General features: G+C 37.1%; 1 protein-coding gene across 2 annotated transcripts; it reads left to right on the top strand.

Moving 5' to 3' along the window:
* Positions 1–1,328: 1,328 nt before the first annotated feature.
* On the top strand, positions 1,329–19,599 carry LOC311286365 (zinc-binding protein A33-like). Of its 2 annotated transcripts, XM_084402561.1 has the most exons (7): positions 1,329–1,460; positions 14,183–14,605; positions 14,750–14,845; positions 17,792–18,013; positions 18,245–18,267; positions 18,357–18,475; positions 18,548–19,599. In XM_084402561.1, the coding sequence occupies exons 2-7, from the start codon at positions 14,219–14,221 to the stop codon at positions 19,225–19,227; spliced, it is 1,527 nt and encodes a 508-aa protein (XP_084258687.1). In that variant the 5' UTR covers positions 1,329–1,460; positions 14,183–14,218; the 3' UTR covers positions 19,228–19,599. The 2 variants fall into 2 exon arrangements, with proteins under 2 accessions (XP_084258687.1, XP_084258686.1); XM_084402560.1 differs by lacking the exon at positions 1,329–1,460 and having other exon boundaries at positions 9,147–14,605.
* The last annotated feature ends 1,983 nt before the right edge of the window (positions 19,600–21,582 follow it).

Below are 21,582 nucleotides of genomic sequence, written 5' to 3'. Positions count from 1 at the left end.
AAATACCATTACAGAACAATGGGCAAAAATTTTACTTTTAAATGTAAATCCAAATTGTTGCAGACTTGCAATATACTACTTTTGTCACAGTACGTTTTTTCTAAGTTGGTCAAAAGAACAAACTTTATCTCTAAAAAAAAAAAACGTAACACTTACAAAACAACTTAAAAGTTAACAAATGAAAAAAGAAAAAAAAAAAAAAAACCTAAACCTGTATATCTGATACTGAAATGATTTAGAATTATAACCTGTACCATTTCTGGTTGGAGAGAGTTTTCGTGTAGAGTCTGCACTTCCTTGTTCTTATCATTTAAGGGTCTCGCCTTACTGTTTTCCAGGAATACTTAATTTCTCTTTGTTCCTCCCAATCTTGTTCAAACCTTTCGAAGTTCTCCAAGTAGTGCTCACTGCAGAGTCGAATTACATCCAGCCCCTCCTCTCTGGACGTCTAATAGGGTTATGGGTTGAGTTAGGGTGTGGTTAGATATTTAGCTCCACCCATTAGGCCCAAATTACATTCAGAGAGGCGGAGCTGGACTTCACACACCACCCATGGCTCTGCAGTGAACAGCCTCTCAAAGTTTCATCCTTTTCCAATAGTGCGTCCAATGATGTTTTGCACAATTGTTCATGGAGCATCATTACTCATAACTCATAACCCATAACTGTTTGTGTCAGCTGCATGTTCTCACTCTGAGATCTAGTTGCACAACGTTCTGAATCAGAGGCTCTGGTAATGTGACCAGTTTTGTTTCTGAAGAGTAAGTTTTATTCACAAATAAAATGACACGATAATATGTAACATATGAACATAATAGTTCGCTATAGTATGTGTAGTACACTATACAACTTTTTTTTTGTGTTCAGAATTCAAAAATCGAATGAGTGAGTATGGTAGAGCCAGGCACACCTTTTGTGGGCGTCACGTGACACGTCTGGACATTTGTTGGTCCACAGTTTCTGTTTTACTGGTGAAGTGTAAAGTCTAAAAAGTTTAAGAGATCATCCTGAGGACGTAGGTCAGATTTTCAAAACACCACACTGTAATGGAGAGGTAACTGACTACAAAAAGCTATCATTTATTTACCTCCTTTATGAACCATATAAAACTTTCCTGATGGTCTTCACTCTGAGACTGTGATGATGCTCTCCGCCACTAGAGGGAGTTTATTTTTCATACAGTGGAGTTAAAACCAGATGACAAACGTAAGTAAGAAAGTAAAGGATTAAATATAGACGCCATTCAGTCAGTCAGTCTCTCTCTCTCTCTCTCTCTCATATCAGATTATAGACTCTTTGCTCCACTAGAGGGAGTGAGTTTGTTTTTCATATTAGTGGAGTTACAAGAAAACAAGACACACCTTTAGATAGAAACGAAAGGAAAAGAGACGGAAAAGAAGAGACGCCATTCCGAGGCTTTAAACCTGTTTCTCTGGGTGTTTAAACTCGCATATTTTGCGGTAAGTTCAGAACTCATTCTTCATGCAACCATGTAGTGATATTAAAATGAGCTGCTATATGTTTATGCTCTTCTTTACACGGGATTTAAAACACAAATCATTACTTAGGTAAAGTTGGTTTTATATTCGCACATTCGCACTTTTTTGCTTAAAAACTGTCTCAATAACAAGCGCAATAAAGCACATTTTTGCAAAATAAAAGCAGCTACGTGATCTTTAGGACAAAGATGGTGAACTACAACACTCTCCACAATCGATCAAAATGGGCAAATAATGTTTTAATGGCATACAAAGTTGTGACTGAACATTCAATGTGTGTGGTAAAGAAGATAGGGAAGATATTTTTTTCCATTGTGTGCAAACAGACAACTACATTTTTGCAAAGTACAGATGTACCAGCAAATATCTCTCACATTATGTGTTCTAATGCTATTGATTGTACTTTAGCAACAATAAAAAGTGCATTATAATGATTTAGGAAACCTGCCTCACTGTCACTGTACATAATGTACATAAATCTTTTTAGAATAAAATTACATTAATTCACCAAAGGGATTTTTTACTATCCGAAGGTTGTAGCATGTTCCTAGTGACCACACTGACTTACTACAGGTGAAATTTTGACAATACCTCCCTTACTGTACGTACAATTATCAAATAAGTTTATGAAAAAATTACTGTTATTCCCCTAAAGTATTTTTTCATGTTCCAAAGGCTGTAGTGCTTTCCTAGTGACCAAACTGACTTACTACAGGTGAAATTTTGACAATACCTAATAATACTATTTTACATAATAATATAATACTGTAATTTTTTTTTTTTTTTAAGGTTGTAGTACATTAATAGGGGCTACATTATTATTAACAGTAGTAACTGAACCTGTACGCATTGGTGCAGCAAATCTGACAGATAATGAACAGCAAGATCATGGAGGCATTCAAGATACTGTACAGTGCACTGTTTTATTTCTATTATCTTTCTAATTGTTCATGGAATACCACTGGGATTATACATACAAGTTGTAATTAATTCCTCGTGGTTAGAGTAATATTTCAATTTCACCTCTTCAAAATTTTGCTGTTGTTGATCCTCTCTTGGTTTAAGTTGTTCTTATATTATCATAAACCCTTTAACTGATTGTTTTGTCAAGTACTTTTTACTTTACTATATTTTCGTTTAGTGAAGTGACGTAAAAGTTTAAGTAAAACAAATGTGTGTGTTTGAATACAATTTTTTCAAATGTTTTCAGTCAGGACTACTTTGGGTAAACAAAAATATTTAAGCAATTGAACATGTTATTTAATATTTATTCATTGCATTATGTAATTGGTTAACACACATAACTGTTAGTGGTTTGTTACATAATTAATCCTTGTCACGTTTACCAATGTGAACAGTGCCAAAGATGGTACCCAGTGTATGCTGCATTGGACTATCACCAGACAAGCTACCTGGAAAAGATGCCCAATGGTTGTGCTCACTGTGTACCTTAAACAGTGGAACATCATTAAAGAATATCTGCTGAAACTTCTGCTTTATTGTCCTTGTTTCAATATGGATTACCACTGTATATCTGTATTTCGGGACTTACAGTTAAAGACCCAAGGACCAGATAGGATTTATTAAGACCAGGCATTGGAAGTGCAGTCAATTTTAGACAAGAGTCAGAATTATAATAAATTAAAGGAAATTTTACTGAAGATAGTTTCATCAGGCAGAAGTCAGCTTCAAGAATCACAAGGAGTGATTACTCCAGTGATCAAAAGTAGGCTGCTTCCCCTTACATTTACAAAAATCACAGCAATTATACCCTTCACCAAGGTCTAAGCTTTGTCATTGCTCAGGTTGAATGATTCTGATTGGCTAATAAATAATCACACATTTTCTACACATAGATAGACTGAAGCATATCTCCATCAATTGTGCGGCTGACATTCGGACCCTGAATTTAGGCACGTCGTGACCTTCCACACTTGTAGTGATTGTAATGAATAGTTATTGGACTAATTTTTGAGTCTGTAGGACCAACTCTATAGCGCCACCACCAGTTCAAAAATTCCACATTAAAAGGGTTATAGCTTTTGAACCCTTTGATGTAGATGTGAATGTAAATAGATGTAAAATGAAACTTAGTACACCTGATTCCACTCATTATGGTGATCACAATCAATATCTTACAATAAGACTCTGCCCATTACAGTAGTGGCCATTTTGAAAAGTACAGTGTTCAATTGTTTGTGCTACTCCTCATTCAAATTTTGTTCAATTTTTACGAAAATTGGCTCAGATGATCTTTGGACTGAGCCATACAGAAGTGACTGATCAGCCTTATGGTAGTTAGCTTAGCATGCTAATTGGTTAGCATGAACCATGAACCATTCCGGTTGTGGGTCTGAATGCTGTGTGGCACATTCCCAGATCGCAAGAGGTATTGTGGCCTTAAGTGGTGGAAAAGTTGCTTCTGTTCCAGACATGGTGCCTATATGTGAATGAACTCGATAAATACAACATGCAGCAAATTCATACAAAAATTATTCATTTTGAATTGCTTCTCACTTGAACTATTGGACCTTCTTCATCTTGCCAAACACACAACTTCTCAGTGGCGCAATGATATGAGTGACAGGTATCTCACCCAGAGATAATGGGTTCGAGCCCCATGTGGCATGATTTAAAAAAATTGTGTGTAATGTTGTGTCATGTCGATTCCTTTATTATTCAACGTTGTACTAATCTTTCTTCCTCTTGGATTAATGTATGTCTTGTTCATTCTCATCTGAACTTCTGTTCATTTTGAGTTCATTTTCACCTATACTTCTAAACCAGCTCTTTTTTCTTCAATTTCTGCTGTTTTTACTCTTCCTGCTCTTGCTGCTGCTTCAGGGGCTTGGCCCCGTATCGCTGCTTGCAGCTATATTTCCACTTGTTCCTTAACATGTAACCAAGAATACTAACACACACAGACACAGTTTTTCAAGATTGGATTTGGTGAGGAGGAGAGTCTTCTCAAAACATTAAGATAACATGTTCTTTCTCTCAAGGAGAGGATACTTTAAATCTAACTGTAAAGTAAAGACTTTAACTAAGAAATGGTCTCTCCACTATAGGTTTCAATGACTCCTGAGACCATTGCTATCAGGGTAGCCTAGAAAAGCAGATGGATGTAGTGACACCTGTTAAAGAAGTCCATATTTCATCTCTGGAAGCCAGGCTAAATGAGCAAGCACTGTTACTGCATTCCTGGCATGGGTCAGACCCTTATGTTACACCTCAGATATCAAATACACACATTTAAAGGATACATGAAATAACATTTTCGATAATCACACTGGTAATTTCTATAACAAAGTAAAATCTCATAAGCCTAGAGAAGTCATTCAACTCATTTGATATATAGAAGGAAAACTATTGATTAATGCCTTGATTATAATCACTCATTAGATATACATTGAAGCAGCAGTGTGTTCCAGAATCCACTTCTTCAGGACTTCATAACAAAAACTTAACTTGAATCATTACAATAAGGGAGTTGCTTATTTATAACGTTGAAAATGATTAACCTAAAATATCTGCATTTTTTTAATTAATGAAAGAATTGTGTTGTACAAGGAACAGCAGTTCTAATACATACTTTTACCTAATACATTTATCAAAGTTAATTGAGTGATCACTAGGAACATACTATAACCATTGGAACATGAAAAAAGGAGAAATTACAGTATTTTTTTAATAATAATATGTTTGTACTATACTTACAGTAAGGGAGGTATTGTCAAAATTTCACCTGTAAGTCAGTCTGGTCACTAGGAAAGCACTACAGCCTTTGGAACAGGAAAAAAATACTTAAGGTGAATTACTGTAATTTTTTTCTTAAACTTATTTGTTTATTGTACGTACAGTAAAAGAGGTATTGTCAAAATTTCACCTGTAGTAAGTCAGTCTGGTCAATAGGAAAGCACTACCTTTGGAACATGAAAAAAATCCCTTTGGTGAATTACTGTAACTTTTACATAAAACATTTGCGTACTGTATGTACAGTAGCCTACACAAAAGTACACTAAAGCAGTCTAGGTGAATACGCAGCAAAAAAATTTTTTTTTTTTTTTTTTTTACTTGACTATATTCATGGTGCTGTCCACGTATGTGTGACTGAGGTCCTACATGATCAAGTCTGCAACTTGGGTAAAGTTGGTTTTATATTTGCATATTCGCGGAGTTCCACGTTCAATATCTCGTGAGCTGAATATTGTTACTACACAAATTACATTGTTTTAATATTTAAATCTTCCTCAAAACGAGCTTTCCTTCCTCAAAACGAGCTTTCCTTCGGGTTTGCACTTTGCAGATGGTCCCTTCTTAGCAGCCTGCGCATAGAGATCAATGTATTTTGTCCAGTGCGAAGGAAAGATCATTTTGAGGAAAATTATGTTGTAGCTTCTGGTGTTTTATCTGTAGTAATATGTGATAGGTGTTTTGTGTAGCAACAACGTTTAGTTCACGAGTTATTGAGCGCGGAAGTCCGCGAATGTGCGAATATAAAACCAACTTTACCTAAGTCATAAAGGAAAGGTCTGACGAATAACGTCATTAAAGTATCACAAACTCTAGCTATTTAGAATAAATTCACATTACTCTAGCATTGATAACTGCACATATATTTTAATACTCTAATCACTGTTTTAATTGTTTTTAATCAGTTTTTAATCTTGTATGAAATATGCTAATTAACTGACTTTATCATTAACTAGATTTCAACAGATCACCAGTTACTATGTTCTCATCATAAACTCACAAAATGATTAATAAAAGCATTTTACCACTGAATCTGACTGGACTTCTTATTAACAGTACATACTGAATGCGCTTTTACATGTAATGGCTGACAAAGTAATGCTAAATGAGGTTAACATATCTATGTGTAGACTAATCACAGACACGTGTGCCTTCTTAACTCAGACTGCCCAGACTCTTCACTACACACAACTTAATGTTCGTACACATCTATTTGGTTAATTATCCCTCCGTTTTGCTCATGTTAAAAGTTACTAGTTTTTCTCTTGAGTTGTTAACACTCTCGTCCGCCATTTTACGTACGACACTCTTAATCACAGTCAAAATTAAACTTTTCTTAACGTCTCAGGCACGAACTACGGCTCTATAAAAATACAATACTGTTAGGCATTACTAGTATAAAGATTATTGTCAGCTTACCTGTAGAAAATACATGAAAAACACAGGTCAAACAAGGAGTACTTTTCTCTGCACGTACACCGCGCTTCATCACGTACTGAATGCTACTTCTATTCTGTTAGTTCTGTCAGGTCCATTAAGTCAAGAACACAGACAATAAAAATAATTTAAGAATTTGTATTGAATAGATTGCAAACAAGTTGATGTTCCTGAATTGAAATTTGGCGGCATGGCTCTGTTCAGGGAGTCCTCTGACCTTTCATGAGCACCATGAAATAGCAGAGAGTCAGAGGACAGCAGCAGCAGCATTAGGGAACGCTCACACAGTTTAGGACTGTGAGCTAAAATATCCCCCCAAACAAAACCACACCTGGCAATCCTCTGAGATACAGAGGATGATTTAACAATTTATATGCTAAGTAATCTACGAATATACGGATAATTTGCAATATGTTATAATCAGATGAGTCCCCTGACCATTCATGAATTAGCAGAAGTCAGGGGACAGCAGCAGTATGACCCCGCTTTCACACCGCAAGCGTCAGCGGCGCGTATTTTTTTTCGACGTCCATGTTAATCAATGAGTGCATTCACACCGGGAGCAGGAGCAGCGCAATTAAAGTGAAAGAACACTTTTAATGCTTTTGATGGACAAAATAAATGTGATTTAACACAAAACGTGCTCAAAATGCACAGAATAAGCATGTCAAGAGTTTTAACAACAATGCCAATGTCTAGTGTTTTAACAATTATGCCAGAAAAGAAAATTAATTATAACAAATATGTATTTACCCATTTAAACTTTTTAATTATTCGTTTTGGGTGAAAGTAAGGTGTATTATTATAAAAACAAAAATGTTGAAAGAACTGACCCATTGTTTGAAATGGTTATATTGTCTGCCAAACACAGTTTGCAGCCGCTGCACTACACTTCCAGTGTGAATACTCGCGGGAGTCTGCTGCTGCAGTGATGATGTAGTTGCGCGGATGCGCCGCTCACGCTTGCGGTGTGAAAGAGGGGTCAGGAGATAGCAGCCGCATATAGAGACAGCATTATCAGCATGAGGGGATGCAGCAGCAGCAGCATAAGGGCACTTACGTTATTTTGACTAAATGAGCCATCCCCCCCAAAACAGAAGTTGAGTGTCTCGAACGGTGTCGTTTGAGCCGCCCTAATTTAGCGAGTTATATTATAGTAAAAATTATTAATTAATTACTGAAATGACTATTCAAGACCGCAATAGCTAAAACATGCGGTTACCTAGAATTATCTGTCTTTGAACTGTTTTGACAGTCTACAGTGTAAGCGCTATGAAAAGATAACCAAGCCACCTTCTGAGAAACGAGCTAGATGAAGGAATTAAACAGCTGGTAGCGCATCCATGGGCATTATACTGAGCAGAGCGCGAGCAAAATAATGATCAAATGTGTTTATTAGCGAAACAATCAGAGACTTGAGCTCATGGGTTTCTGGGCGTCAAAAATAGCCCGAACGTCGGGACGGATAGCTTAAGGGTTAAAACCAGAGCGGATTTCTTACCAGCGTACAGATCAGCAGAAGCGAGCAGCAAGCATGTATGAGCAAACTGAATGAGCTTTAAATAGGGCGCCTAGTTTGAGCTTTGGCCATTGAGCAGCGAGGGGAGCTAACCAGCTAATGCAGCTCAGCTGAAGCAGATCAACTGGAGCAGATCAGCTGACGGGACAGTGTTGTTAGCAAATAGCATTAGCAGCGTCTTGACTACCTGGCCTGCCAGAACTGACGCTGACGCTCAATTCAGCTACTGATGCGTAGTGTAACTCTTGGGTGCCCCCTGCAGACGAACCTGAGTTTAACAGAAATGAACAGTGCAATCCATTAATACAAATAAATGTGACAATGTCTTTACCACGTTAAAAATTTAAAGGGGGGTGTAATTTTATCTGTCCCTTTTGACATCCTCAGTGCTACATATTTTATTTGTAGTTGATTTCAGGCTGTCTTTAAAGTCAGTTGTAGTTCTGTTTCATTTTCTGAGTGCAAGCATGATGTTGAACCAATGCGGTTTATGTTATGTTTTTTTCATAAATCACTCTCATTTGCACAGAAACTCACACACTCTGATTATATAGAAATAATGATCCATCAGTTATCTATATTGATCAATCCCCAGACAAAGCATTCACAGCATAACATGCTAAATGAGTAAATGTAAATTACATAATCACTCATCATCCTCTACCATTGATGATTGGTGTTTAATTTCAACATCTAACACCAAATTTTTTAAATAATTATAACAAATAAAAACAACAACATTAAAATGTAACTGCTCAAACAATAATATGTCACCCATTATACGCAATCAGTAAAAATCATAATTTTATCAACCGAGTTAACCGATCTCAAATGTAACTGTTTTTTGTCTGCATGGAATCACTACGATATACTTCAGAGAGCAGCACTAAATCATAAACCAGTATTAATAGTTTTTCCTTTACCTTCCTAAAGTTTCAAATCAAGTTTTTTTGCGAGATCATTTTGGTTGATGTTCAACAGCACTTGTACTGCAACAGTCCCAGCATTAGTACTGTACTTCTCTACCATGCGATCCACGACATCCTGGCGATCCGCGTTCTCCAGCCTTGCCTGAGGAATAGGCTCGATGTCTGATCCTACACCGTTCCACAGGTGCCAGATGAACCGCTTGAAATCTGCATTCACAATCTCCTCAAGAGCATCCAGAATCAGTTTTTTAGTGTTGATTCAGGAACTATAATTCATCAATTGTGCTCTTTAAAGCAGTTTACATAACAAACAAAACTATTGATAATAGTTCACGATGCAGTTACACTCCTCTCACAAAACCTGTTCCTTTCAGAAAAGTAGATGAAAGTTGGAGAGCAGGAATTATAAGTGGAGGTTAGGTGAACTCTGAATTGTAAAATACTAGTGAAAAGATGTTTAAGGAGGATCATGTCACACATTGACCTCTTAGATCAGTAGATTTCAAACTTATTAAATCTGCTTGGTTTGCAATGTTGTGTGAAAGGGCTATATTTTAAAATAAATCATTTTTTTCATATTTCTTTCTCGGTTCAAAATACTTTTGGATGCATCAAGTGAGTGACGACACTTTTACTATCAGTCATTTACTGTACATTAAAGGCCAAAGTATCCTCTGAATCCACTGCTTAATAATAAGGTCAGTTTAACCAATCAGAATGAGCTAAAGGAGAAATTTACTTAAAAATACAAATTTGACCGAAAATTGTGTACAAATATGAAAATTTGCCTACAGCAAACAGGTTTCAGTATCTCTTTATTACGTCATCAGGCTTGTTTGTGTACAACAGGTGAAGAGAAACTTTAAAATTGAGTCAAAATATTGAAGAAATACAAATGAATGAACGGCAGGATCAAGTAACTATGGTTAATGATTTCGTCTGAAGTTAAGTCACCTTTAAAAAGCAACCTAATTACTTCCCTTCATGTGCTATAATGATTGTAACTTATGTCAATCAAAGACCTTGTGAAACTTTTAATTGTGTTGATATAATCTCTCTATATTTATGACAATATCTTGTAATTGATCATGCTTGAGTCACACAGACTTCAACATTCAGCATGCAAAACACAATAATAGGTATTGAATTTTATTTCATTTTTTATACTCTCAGTTATTTTTTAGTAACTAACTCTTGTGTAAGTGAACTATACTAACTTAGCATTTGTCTGTACAAAATACTATTCCTATTTCACATTCCCTGTTTTGTTAAGGAAATCCGTTTTAAGAAAATGTTTCTTTTTTTAAGTAAGTGTAAGGACCACCTATTGGCCCAACGACGGAATCCAACGGTGGGCGAAGGCATAATGCGTGTATGTCTTTTCAGCGCTCCAGTGAAGTTCACTTAATTTATTGGAATTTAGTTTCAATATGACTTTAGCTCTATGCGTAATCTGACTCCAATTTTAAATGATAATCGAATATTATGACTATTTTCTACGATCTAAATTTGATTATGAATTAATTTAGATCCTTGATTATTCCGAGTATCCCATACTTTCAATTAATTATTCATTAATGGACCTGATGCCGCACAGATTCACAAGCCCCGGGTTTACGTGGATCTCACGGACACAGCCTCGCCAGTGTGATCTTGCTCAGAGGGTGCAGGGTTTGCTAATACCTCTTAAGTCGGTTGCCTACTGCTCACTCATACAAAAAAAGTGTAGTTTATTTAGCCACTTCCGTACAACTTGCCAAGTCAGTGATAGACAGAAATCAAAAGGTCTTCAGATGACGTGCCTACTGCTCCGTTCATATGCGCCTTTAGTTTGACCTATCCTGGACACAGAGCTGCGGTAGCACCAGCCTCCTCATAGTCTACTAAAATAATGATTTCAGAAAACTTCAGAATAAATCAAGATGTAACATTTATTTGTCAGGTAAAAATCTATCATGCCATTTACACAAGTTAATGATTAAAAGCCAATTCAGAAATAATAAATACATGACATCATTTACTCAAAGATGACTCTAAAAGTAAGCAATGCATTCCTGACAGAGACATACAGTGGTGTGTCAGTGTGTCAACACTGAAACAGCACTGTATGGGGGTGATCCTGGTAAAGGGTCCCACAGACTACTCTGTCACCCACCCTTAAATACCCAGACCAGAACAAAAGGGTTATACCAATATTGTTTAGAGTTTGCTTTGGGTCAGTTCATGCAGCCTAGGGGGGGTCTCGAGAGATATCTTGAAGAGATATCACCCAGAGAGGAGAACAGGATTCTCCTAAGTTCTCAATCTTTCTCATTAAACCAATGAATGCAATGAAATTAAGACAATTTTACCAATCGCACTGAGACACTTAAAATGATACCAAACATGAAAAGGAAAAACAATAGATTCACAAGATACATATAAAGACATTCTTAGTGAACTCTTTAGTGGCTTGTGGAGGGGGGATGCATAGATAAGGAAGGGGAAAACGTTTGGACAGGAGTGTCCTGTGCTCTGTCTTTGTTATCTTCTTTCCAGGGTGTGTTTTATGGCTTTATTGCAGGGTGTTTTGTCTTAGCAGGAAAATCAGTTCTTACATAAGTCTAACTCATTAGATTTTGCTGTGCTGCGACATCTTTGACCTACATGATCAAAGTCTCCCTTGCGAGTGCAGAAACAAGGCTACGGCACAAATATTGCAAAATTCAGTCTTTTAATTATTAAAAAGGCGAATGTTTAAAATAGTCGAAAGAATGCCATAAATAGGATTCACAGGTAAAAGTAAAAGGTTTCTCTTTTAAGGTGTTTCCAGAAATACTTGATTTTTTGTTCCTTTCTGTCTCTTTTAAAAATATCCATCATCCTACATCCCATAACGCTTTGCACAAATTTTTTCATGATTTATTAAGATTAAAATTATTTCTAAATATTGCTGAAATGTTGAGTTCCCAGCATGCATTGCAGCATGGATAAATGTAGTTATTGTTCTAGGATTATTGTTTCGCTGTTAGCTTACTTTAAACCAGTTGTTTTGTCATAATTGATAGTTATTTGTTGTGTGATGTAAGGAGCTCATTTTTTACAGTCATTAATTGTCACTGTTCTTGAGGTTTGTGTACCAAGTGTTGAGGTCTATGTACAGTACAACCTTTGCAAAACTGTATCCCAGCAAACACAGAACGTTGGCACAACGTAGCCAACCTTCTAACAACGTTTTAACAACATGGCCAAAAGGTTGCTATAACTACGTTGTGTGGTGAAGTTGTTACAGCGTTGTCACAATGTTGACATTAAACCATCGTTCAGGGCCATTGCTTAAGGTTGTGCCTAGGGTGTCTTGACAACCACTGGACTACATAATGTACTCGTCACTGCCCTGAAGCGGGAAAATCAGCCTTTTAAATTCCAACCACCTGTTGTTGGGCTCATTGTGTTCTCATTCATCATCGAGCAAGGATACGTGAGTATTGCATTTAGCCTACTTCAGCTATCAAACACAACCTACAGCTTTAATTTCTAATGTGATTAATGAAGCATCGCTCGCACTGTTTAGTTTTTCGTTTGATTTTTCCGCTATTTAGTCTCATTCGTTTCTTTGCTCCTTTGCTGGATTTGTGGATGTTTCCCCGGTGACACCTGCTCGGCTACTGTCTGTCATACAGACCCGGTTTTGTTCGTTAAATGTTCTGATCTGCCTTTGATTTTCATGTTTTATTTATTATACTTAAAATAAATGTGTATTCGTTTATTTCATTCTTTTTTTCTTTTTTCACAAATGTATGACTTTTGGAAGTGCAATTTGATTATATGCAATTTTAATAAAGTTGAATTAACGAAACCTTCTGTAATTTTTACTCTTTAAAGTGTAGGCTACACTTGCAGGTGTTGATAGCCCCATTAAATAATACAGATAAACAATAAACGATAAAAAGTATGTAATTATCTAACAAAATACACCATATAAAAATATTGTCAGAACGTCGTCTCTCAGTTGCTGAATGTCGCGCAACAACGTTGCTACAGCCCTGTCACGTCTTACAATTCTACGTTGTTACAATGTTGCGAGCACGTATACAGCGACGTTGCCATAGCAGAAATGCAACGTGCCAGAGACGTTGCCACAACGTAAATGTGTTTGCTGGGATGGCACATATCTTTGCAGTGTAAGACAGTTTCTCTTTTATAAACAAAGACAAACTTTGAATGTTGGATTTAATAAAATCTTTCCTGGACCTTCAAGAAAGTGTAGTTTGAAGGTTGTATAGGCCTTATGTATAGATCAAATATTCAGTAACTAATTGTGTCTCCTACTTGGACAGAAAGATGAAGACTTACTTAACAATTCAAAATGCTACATACTTAGAATGGCATAATGCACTGCATAATGTGTTTTTAGAAAGGCAGCTTAATGAACTTGGACACTCTTTTGAAATCATTCATATGGTAAGCTGGGTGTTCAACAGAAAATATAATAATACATGAGAATATGTAACTATAATATTATAAACTAAATATATAGCTTTAATGTAGCATGTCTGGTCTATAGGGTGGAAATGCTATTTACCTTATTAAGCGACAACAATTTCCTGGTGTCTTATTCCATTGTTTCATATTCAGTCGTGTGCATTAAAACAGCTTTTAAGCAAAACACACCTGAGAATGATATGCTGCTCTGTACCATTAGAGGGAGAATGTTTTTTTTTTATAAACTTCACCAGAAACAAAAGAAAAAGTAGATACATTTTTGAGGTTTTAAACCTGTGATCATGGGTGCATATTTAAAGGGCTGCATATTTTGTGGTAGGTTTAGAACTTATTATTATTTCTTATGCATTCATAAAAATTAGCTGCTATTTGGAGTTCTGTTGGCTTGACTAGTGCTAACACACACACATTAAGATTCAATCATGATCCACCTGTCTAACTCTAACTCCTCCTCTCTCATAAAAATGGGAGGGGCATATATGAGGAAGTCTAAGACTTTTACTTTGTCTTGTTTGTTTTCTCTCTTGGTTGTTCCTGTTTTTTTTTTTTTTTTGTCTCAGGGAATAACCTATTCTTCGTCTTCTGTCTCTGTCTTCATGGCTGCCTCTCTGTTGGGCGACCTGTCGTGTGCCGTGTGCACTGAGCTCTTCACTGACCCTGTGTTATTGAGCTGTGGTCACAGTTTCTGTCGTCAGTGCATTAATGATCACTGGACCTCGAGCAGATCCAGAAACTGTCCCGTCTGTCGACAGCTTTCACCTCAGCAACCGGTGTCCAATCTGAGCCTGAGGAACACCTGTGAGTCTTACCTGAGAGAGAACAACACGAGGAAGGAGAATGGAGAACTGGAGTGTCAGACACATAGAAAGATGATTGAGCTGTTCTGTCAAACAGATGACCAGGTTTTATGTTCAGAGTGTAAGAAACATGAGCATGAATGGCATGAAACACAGCCGCTACAACAGGCTGTCAGACAACGAAAGGTGAGAAATTTTGTTCTTAGCAGATACTTTTTTTATGTAATTATTAAATGCTTGGAAATGTCAGCCCAGTTCATTACCAAGTAAATTACGAATGGGTTTTAAAGTAACAGATGTGATAATGAATATTTGTGTTCATCTTTAAAGGGGAAGCTGAAAGATGCCCTTCGTTCAGCAAAAAATACATTGCTGTCATTACAGAATGGTACGTCACGGGAAAGCAAAATCTCCAGGTACATAAAGGTGAGGTTAATGTTTAGGATCAACATAATTAAACAAATTCCACAGATGTTTACTTTACAAAACTTTAACTGGCTTTTCAAGTTAAATCCAACTGAGGACTGTAGGCTGTCGTATGAAATATGGCATATAGACTGGAATAGTTATGTCTTGGTTTAACTTGGTCCTTGGGTCCACAGAATTTAATGACAAAAGGGTAGAAATAAAAATGGAAATGCAATAAGAAGTAACAGTATTACAACCCGAATTCCGGAAAAGTTGGGCCGTTTTTTTTATTTGAATAAAATGAAAACAAAAAGACTTTCAAATCACAAGAACCAGTATTTTATTCACAATAGAACATTGATAACATAACAAATGTTTAAACGGAGAAATTGTACAATGTTATGCACAAAATGAGCTCATTTCAAATTGAATGGCTGAAAAAGCAAGACATTTTGAAAAAATTCAGCTTGGAGAACATCTAGCAACTAATTAAGTTAATTGATATCAGGTCTGTAACATTATTAGCTATAAAAGGGATGTCTTAGAGAGGCAGTAAAGATGGGCAGAGGCTCTACAATCTGTGAAAGACTGTGTAAAAAGATTGTGGAATACTTTAAAAACAATGTTCCTCCACGTCAAATTGAAAAGGCTTTGCAAATCTCATCATCTACAGTGCGTAACATCACCAAAAGATTCAGAGAAACTGGAGAAATCTCTGTGCGTAAGGGACAAGGCTGAAGACCTTTATTGGATGCCCGTGGTCTTGGGGCCCTCAGACTACACTGCATCACTCATCGGCATGATTGTGTCGATGACATTACTAAATGAGCCCAGGAATAATGTCAGGGTTCTGTCACTTCTGTTTGGGTTTGATCTTGGGTTGGTGACAGAGCTCTGGCATTCCCGGTTTGTCATGTGTTTGTGTATAGTCTGGTTTGTTGTGAGCACATGGCTTGTCATGCATTTCCTTGTGCCATGTGCTCTCCTGTCAGTTGTCTAGCCCCTCCCATCTTGTTACCTGATTATTGATTAATTTGCCCCACCTGCTTTCCCCGTTACCCTCTTTTGTTTGCTTCCCTATTTAGTCTCACTGTGTTTGCAGTCCTGTGCTGGTTTGTTATCTATGTTTCCCTTATGTTCTGTTCCTGCCGATGCCAGTCCTGTTTTCCCCCACTGGGAGTTTTTGTTGTTAGTTTTGTTTTGTTTATTTGTTATTTAATAAAAGATCCTTACCTGCACTTGAATCCTCCTCTCACTAACTCACCATTCCGTGACACTTGCATGTTTTGGAAGGCTCTATGAATGCTGTAAGGTAGATAAAGGTTTTAGAGCACAGGTCAAACTCAGTTCCTGGAGGGCCACAGCCCTACAGAGTTTTGTTCCAACCCTGCTTCAACACACGCACACCTGCAGTTTTCAAATAAGCCTGAAGGACTTGATTAACTGATCAGGTGTGTTTAATTAGGGTTGAAGCTAAACTCTGCAGGGCTGTGGCCCTCCAGGAACTGAGTTTGACACCCCTGTTTTAGAGCAACATATGCTCCCCTCCAGACGACGTCTATTTCAGGGAAGGCCTTGTGTATTTCAGCAGGACAATGCAAAACCACACACTACATGTATTACAACAGCATGGCTTCATCGTATTAGAGTCCGGGTGCTGAACTGGCCTGATCTTTCACCTATAGAGAACATTTGGCTCATCATTAAACGAAAAATACATCAAAGATGGCCACAAACTCTTCAGCAGCTGGAAATCTATATAAGGCAGGAATGGGACCAAATTCCAACATCAAAACTCCAGACACTCATAACCTCGATGCCAAAGCGTTTTCAGACTGTTTTTAAAAGAAGAGGAGATGCTACACCGTAGTAAACATGACCCCTTCCCAACTTTTCTGAGACCTGTAGCAGGCATCACATTTGAAATGAGCTCATTTAGTGGATAAAAGTGTAAAATTTCTCCGTTAAAACATTTGTTATGTCATTTTTGTTCTATTGTCTTCATGTGATTTGAAAATCTGTTAGTTTTCATTTTATTCAAATTAAAAAAAAAAAACATCCCAACTTTTCCGGAATTCGGGTTGTAATAAAAATATAATTGCGCCTACATTAAATTGACAAATAAGGCACAGGGGAAAAGAGATGTCCAACATGTTGAAAGGGTTATGGACTCGAAGTAGCTGTGCAGGGGTCATGAATTTGAAAATTTTCCCTGATCATTTAACATAAAAGAGGTCATTGTTCTATAGAAAGAAAAACATACTGTAAGATTCAGAAAACCTTGTCCAAAAACAGCTTTTATTGAAACCAAGCTGCTAAATGGCTTGTTTGGTACTTGCTTCCCACTATTACATAATAGCAATACCGCCGCTACAGAATCAGTTCAACGCCTACTTCTTCATCATCGCCTCTTTGGCTCCGCCCACTGACATGTGAAAAGACAAGCAGAAAAAACAGGATCACTGGCCTAAAAGTAACATACCTTCCACAGGATCCTAATGTGTCCAAGCGGTCAACCTCACACTGTTCCTCTTAGTAGCATGGAAATCATCTATTATTTAAAGTGTTTAAATTATAAAAAAGAAGTGATAAAAAATTATCCCTCTATATTATAATTGCTGGAGCTGTCAATCATTTCAGTTCAGCGTGAGCACAAAGTTCTGCTCTTTTGCCAAAACGACATTGTAATCAATGACACTGTTTACACTGCTCAATTAATCTCTTACTTACATCCTGTTTGCACTGTTAGTTATGATGAAAGCATTCGTGAATGTAAAAAAAATTCCTTTTTTTTTTATTATCACAGTTTTTGATGTAAAATCCTACTAACATTAAAAGTGCAGTTTTAACTGGTCATCTTTGTGAGGACAGAGGTAAACTTAAGGAGTCTCACAGATTTGTTAGTTCATTGTTACAGCATGGGAGATACGGATGATTAGGTTTTCACACATGCCATCCCCACAGTCTCAAACTCAGATGACAGAGAGGAGTATCCGGATGGGTTTTGAGAAACTCCATCAGTTCCTCAGAAAGGAGGAGGAGAGAAGGGTATCATCTCTAAATGATGAAGAGAATGAAAAGGGAGAAAAGATAGAAAGGAGAATACAAGAAGGAATTCTGTCTTTCTCTGACATAGTCAGAGAACTGGAAGAGCGAATTGAGGATGAGGACATCACCTTCCTGAAGGTTCACACACACACACACACACACACACACACACACACACACACACACACACACACACACACACACACACACTTTCCTAGCATTACTTTTACAAAATGGATTCAACATTAGTGTAAATCGTTTTACATAGTGCATTAGTGCATCAGTGTTACATATTCTTAGTGTAAATACACCTTAGTTCATTATTGTTACTTTATGACGGGTACTCTCTTTGTTTTGTTTTTTTCTTAGAATTATTATACCATTATGAACAGGTATTTTTCATTTCCAATTTTACAATTTGTTTCTAAATGTTGATGAGAATGAATTAAAATTCATTTATCTGTGGTGTGTGTGTGTTTAGAGCTAAATACACACTCCCAGATGCAGAACTGAGTTCAGAAGCTCTTATTGATGTTCCCAAACATCTGGGCAACTTGAAGTACCAAGTGTGGGAGAAGATGAAGGACGTCTGCCCTTACTGTGAGTACTAGATCACTCCTGAAAGAACTGCTTAGATTATCAACTTATGTGACTATTCCTTGTTCTCCTCAGATCCCGTGATCCTGAATCCAAACACATCTCCACCAGACGTCTTGGTGTCAGATGATCTGACCTCTGTCACCTCATCATGTCTCCATCGGCAGAACAAACCCAACCCTCTTCCTCTGCACAAGAACCGTATGGTGTTGGGAACTGTGGGATACAGTGATGGTGTTCACACATGGGATATTGAAGTGGGAAACAGTCGGCACTGGAGCCTTGGAGTGTGTCTTGGATTGGAGGGAATACCACCTACACAACCTTTGACCCCTGAAAACGGCTTCTGGGGTCTCAGACGTGTTGGAGATTCGTACAGAGAGATGACAGCTAGAATGTCAAGATTAAACATGAAGGGAAATCCAGCGGTAGTGAGAGTTAAGCTTGATTATTGTCTGAATTTATTCCAGGACTCGCGCGACCAGAAACCCTTGAGGAAGGTGAGCTTTTCTGATGCCAGGAGAAATTCATATATTGCAGGATTTACTCTGCCGTTAGAAAAGAATGTCTTTCCATTTGTGATCCCGGAGGATCAGTCCATCCCTCTGCGTGTTGTTCCAGCTAAAGTAATTGTGACTGTTGAACAGAAACTGTCGTTCATGGAGAGACATAAAGTATTGATCTTCGTTTGTTTTGGTTTTGTAATGGCTATATTGATGATTCTGGCATGGAAGAAAGAGCAAATGAATATATGAGGAAAAGAATAACGGTTCATCCTGCTGGATTGTCACAAACTGCTACTGTTAGCTCAATGTGTTTTCTCTCCTTTCAATAGACCTTAGGATAATATTTCATTTCTGAGGGAACAAAAGTACAGTTTATTCACTGGATTATATTGTTGTTCAATGTTCAAAATTCAATGTGGCATCTCATACCTATAGACTAAGGTCTATGTATTAGGCAGATATTAGGCACCACTTAATGATTGATATTTGCATAATTTAATTGAGATAATCTCCTGAAACACTGATTTTGTGCTTTTTTGTTTATTATATTGTCTGCAAAATCATTTAAGCTAAAACTGCAGAATCATATTATGTTTTATATCATAAAATTGTTGTCCATTCTATATTTACAACGTTTTGGATTGGTCTTGTTGAGACATTTGGTCATGTGACCAAAAAATGTTCTTCATCTGGAAACTTCCAGGTTTTTTTTATATTTACATTTACATTTATTCATTAGCAGACGCTTTTATCCAAAGCGACTTACAAATGAGAACAATAGAAGCAGTTAAACTAACAATAGGACAACAATATGCAAGTGCTGTGACTATTTTCAGTTTAGGAAGGAAAGCTACGACTTACAGATTTACCGTGAAAGTTTCCTCCTTCTGTCCTTTGTCTCGAGTCAGGCCATTCCAAAGTCCAATAATCCGTGCAGAGCGAGTTTTTTTTTACTAAAATGTAGGTTTCCACTGAATTAAGCCCTAGCTTGACAATTTGTCCACTCCCCAGAATCCACATCAATAAATCCACAGAACCACTCGTGAAAAAATATATCCGTTTTCTCAGCAAACAAAACATCAGCACAGGAATATTACAGAAAATAAAAATGATTAATTAACGACAAAAAAGGGGGAGAGAGAGAAAAATGGTCAAAAAACTGTGTGGCTCTGCTTGCCTGACTGTTCACTCAGATAACTCTCAAAAGAGTATTCCAAGCAATTAAAGGTGCATGCAGTTAAAGGTAAAAATGCGATAACAGTCCTCTATTCCCAAAATATCACCAATGTAATATAAATGCACTCTAAATTATCCACACACATTTTAGATAATTACACAATTAACTCCTTGCATTACTGTAAATATTAACTGCATCAACCTGTAAATACTGTAAGTATTTCCTTCAATTTCCTCCACATAACTGAATCATGTAAATTACTATTTAACGCGTAAATTAAAATTATTTATCAGTTAACTGCATTTAGGCTCCTACACGGTGTAACACTGGGTTACTGGTTTTGTTCAATAAATCTGTGCACATTTAACCACATTCTCCGTCTTTCATGATACATCTGTAAAGTTCAGATTGAGGATTGAGAGATTCAGACACTAAACATTGAGATGATGCAGTGATTAGTGTGTGTTTAAAGCAGACGTCACACACTCACACACAGTCTGCTCTCCTCTATTTCATGTGTCTTTCTGATTCTCAGTCTGTTTTCATTCTTCATTGGTTCCTCTCTCATGTCCTGAATGGATGTGTTGTTGGAGTCTCTGCTGCTGGACGGGGGTCAAAAGTCAATGAAGAAAGAAAACTTTCGGACATTCAAGCTAAAACATTGGGTATTTAAATGCTGTCTATTGTGTGAGAAATTCATACGTTCTTTGTTACAATGTATAACATAAACAGGCTTCTGCTATACGGGATATTTTAGAACCATTATGAGTTTAAAACCATAGAGATAAACATTATTTTATTGTCAAAACAAATGAACTCAATTCAAGTCTGCATTATTTATTCACAGCTGCTGAAATAGCCTTAACTAGTTTTATTTTCTCGCATAGCCAGACCTTTACCAGCCTTCAGGAGTGATTCTAGACCCTTGTGCTTCGTTTAAGTGTTTCGCTTTCTCTTTCTCTTAAAAGGTTAGTTCACCCAAAAATTAAAATTCTGTCAGTAATTACTCACCCTCATGTTGTTCCAACCACGTAAGACTCTTCGTTCATCTTCGGAACACAAATTACAAAAGAAAAGTTTTTTCACGTCGTATAACTGCGCAGCGCATCTGTGTTGTACGTCACACGTAGGCTCACTATTGGCCGACGCTGGTCGTGTGTGATGCGTGTGACGTATAACACAGAAGCGCTGCGCAGTTACACTACGTGAAAAAACTCGAGGCCCAGAGAGAAGGAAATGAATAGTGGAATAAAGTTGTTATTTTTATTTATTTTTTGTGCACAAAAAGTATTCTCTTCGCTTTATAAACTTAAGATTGAGCCACTATAGTCACTTGGACTATATTAACGATGTCTTGAATGCATTTTCTGGGCCAGCAAGTTATAATGCCTTAGAAGCCTATGGAGGAGTGAGACAGCTCTCAGATT

Source organism: Rutilus rutilus (genome assembly GCF_951802725.1).
Source record: "Rutilus rutilus genome assembly, chromosome: 2".
Lineage (NCBI taxonomy): Eukaryota > Metazoa > Chordata > Actinopteri > Cypriniformes > Leuciscidae > Rutilus > Rutilus rutilus.
Note: the sequence above shows the minus strand (reverse complement) of the source record. Positions and strands in the feature narration are given on the sequence as shown.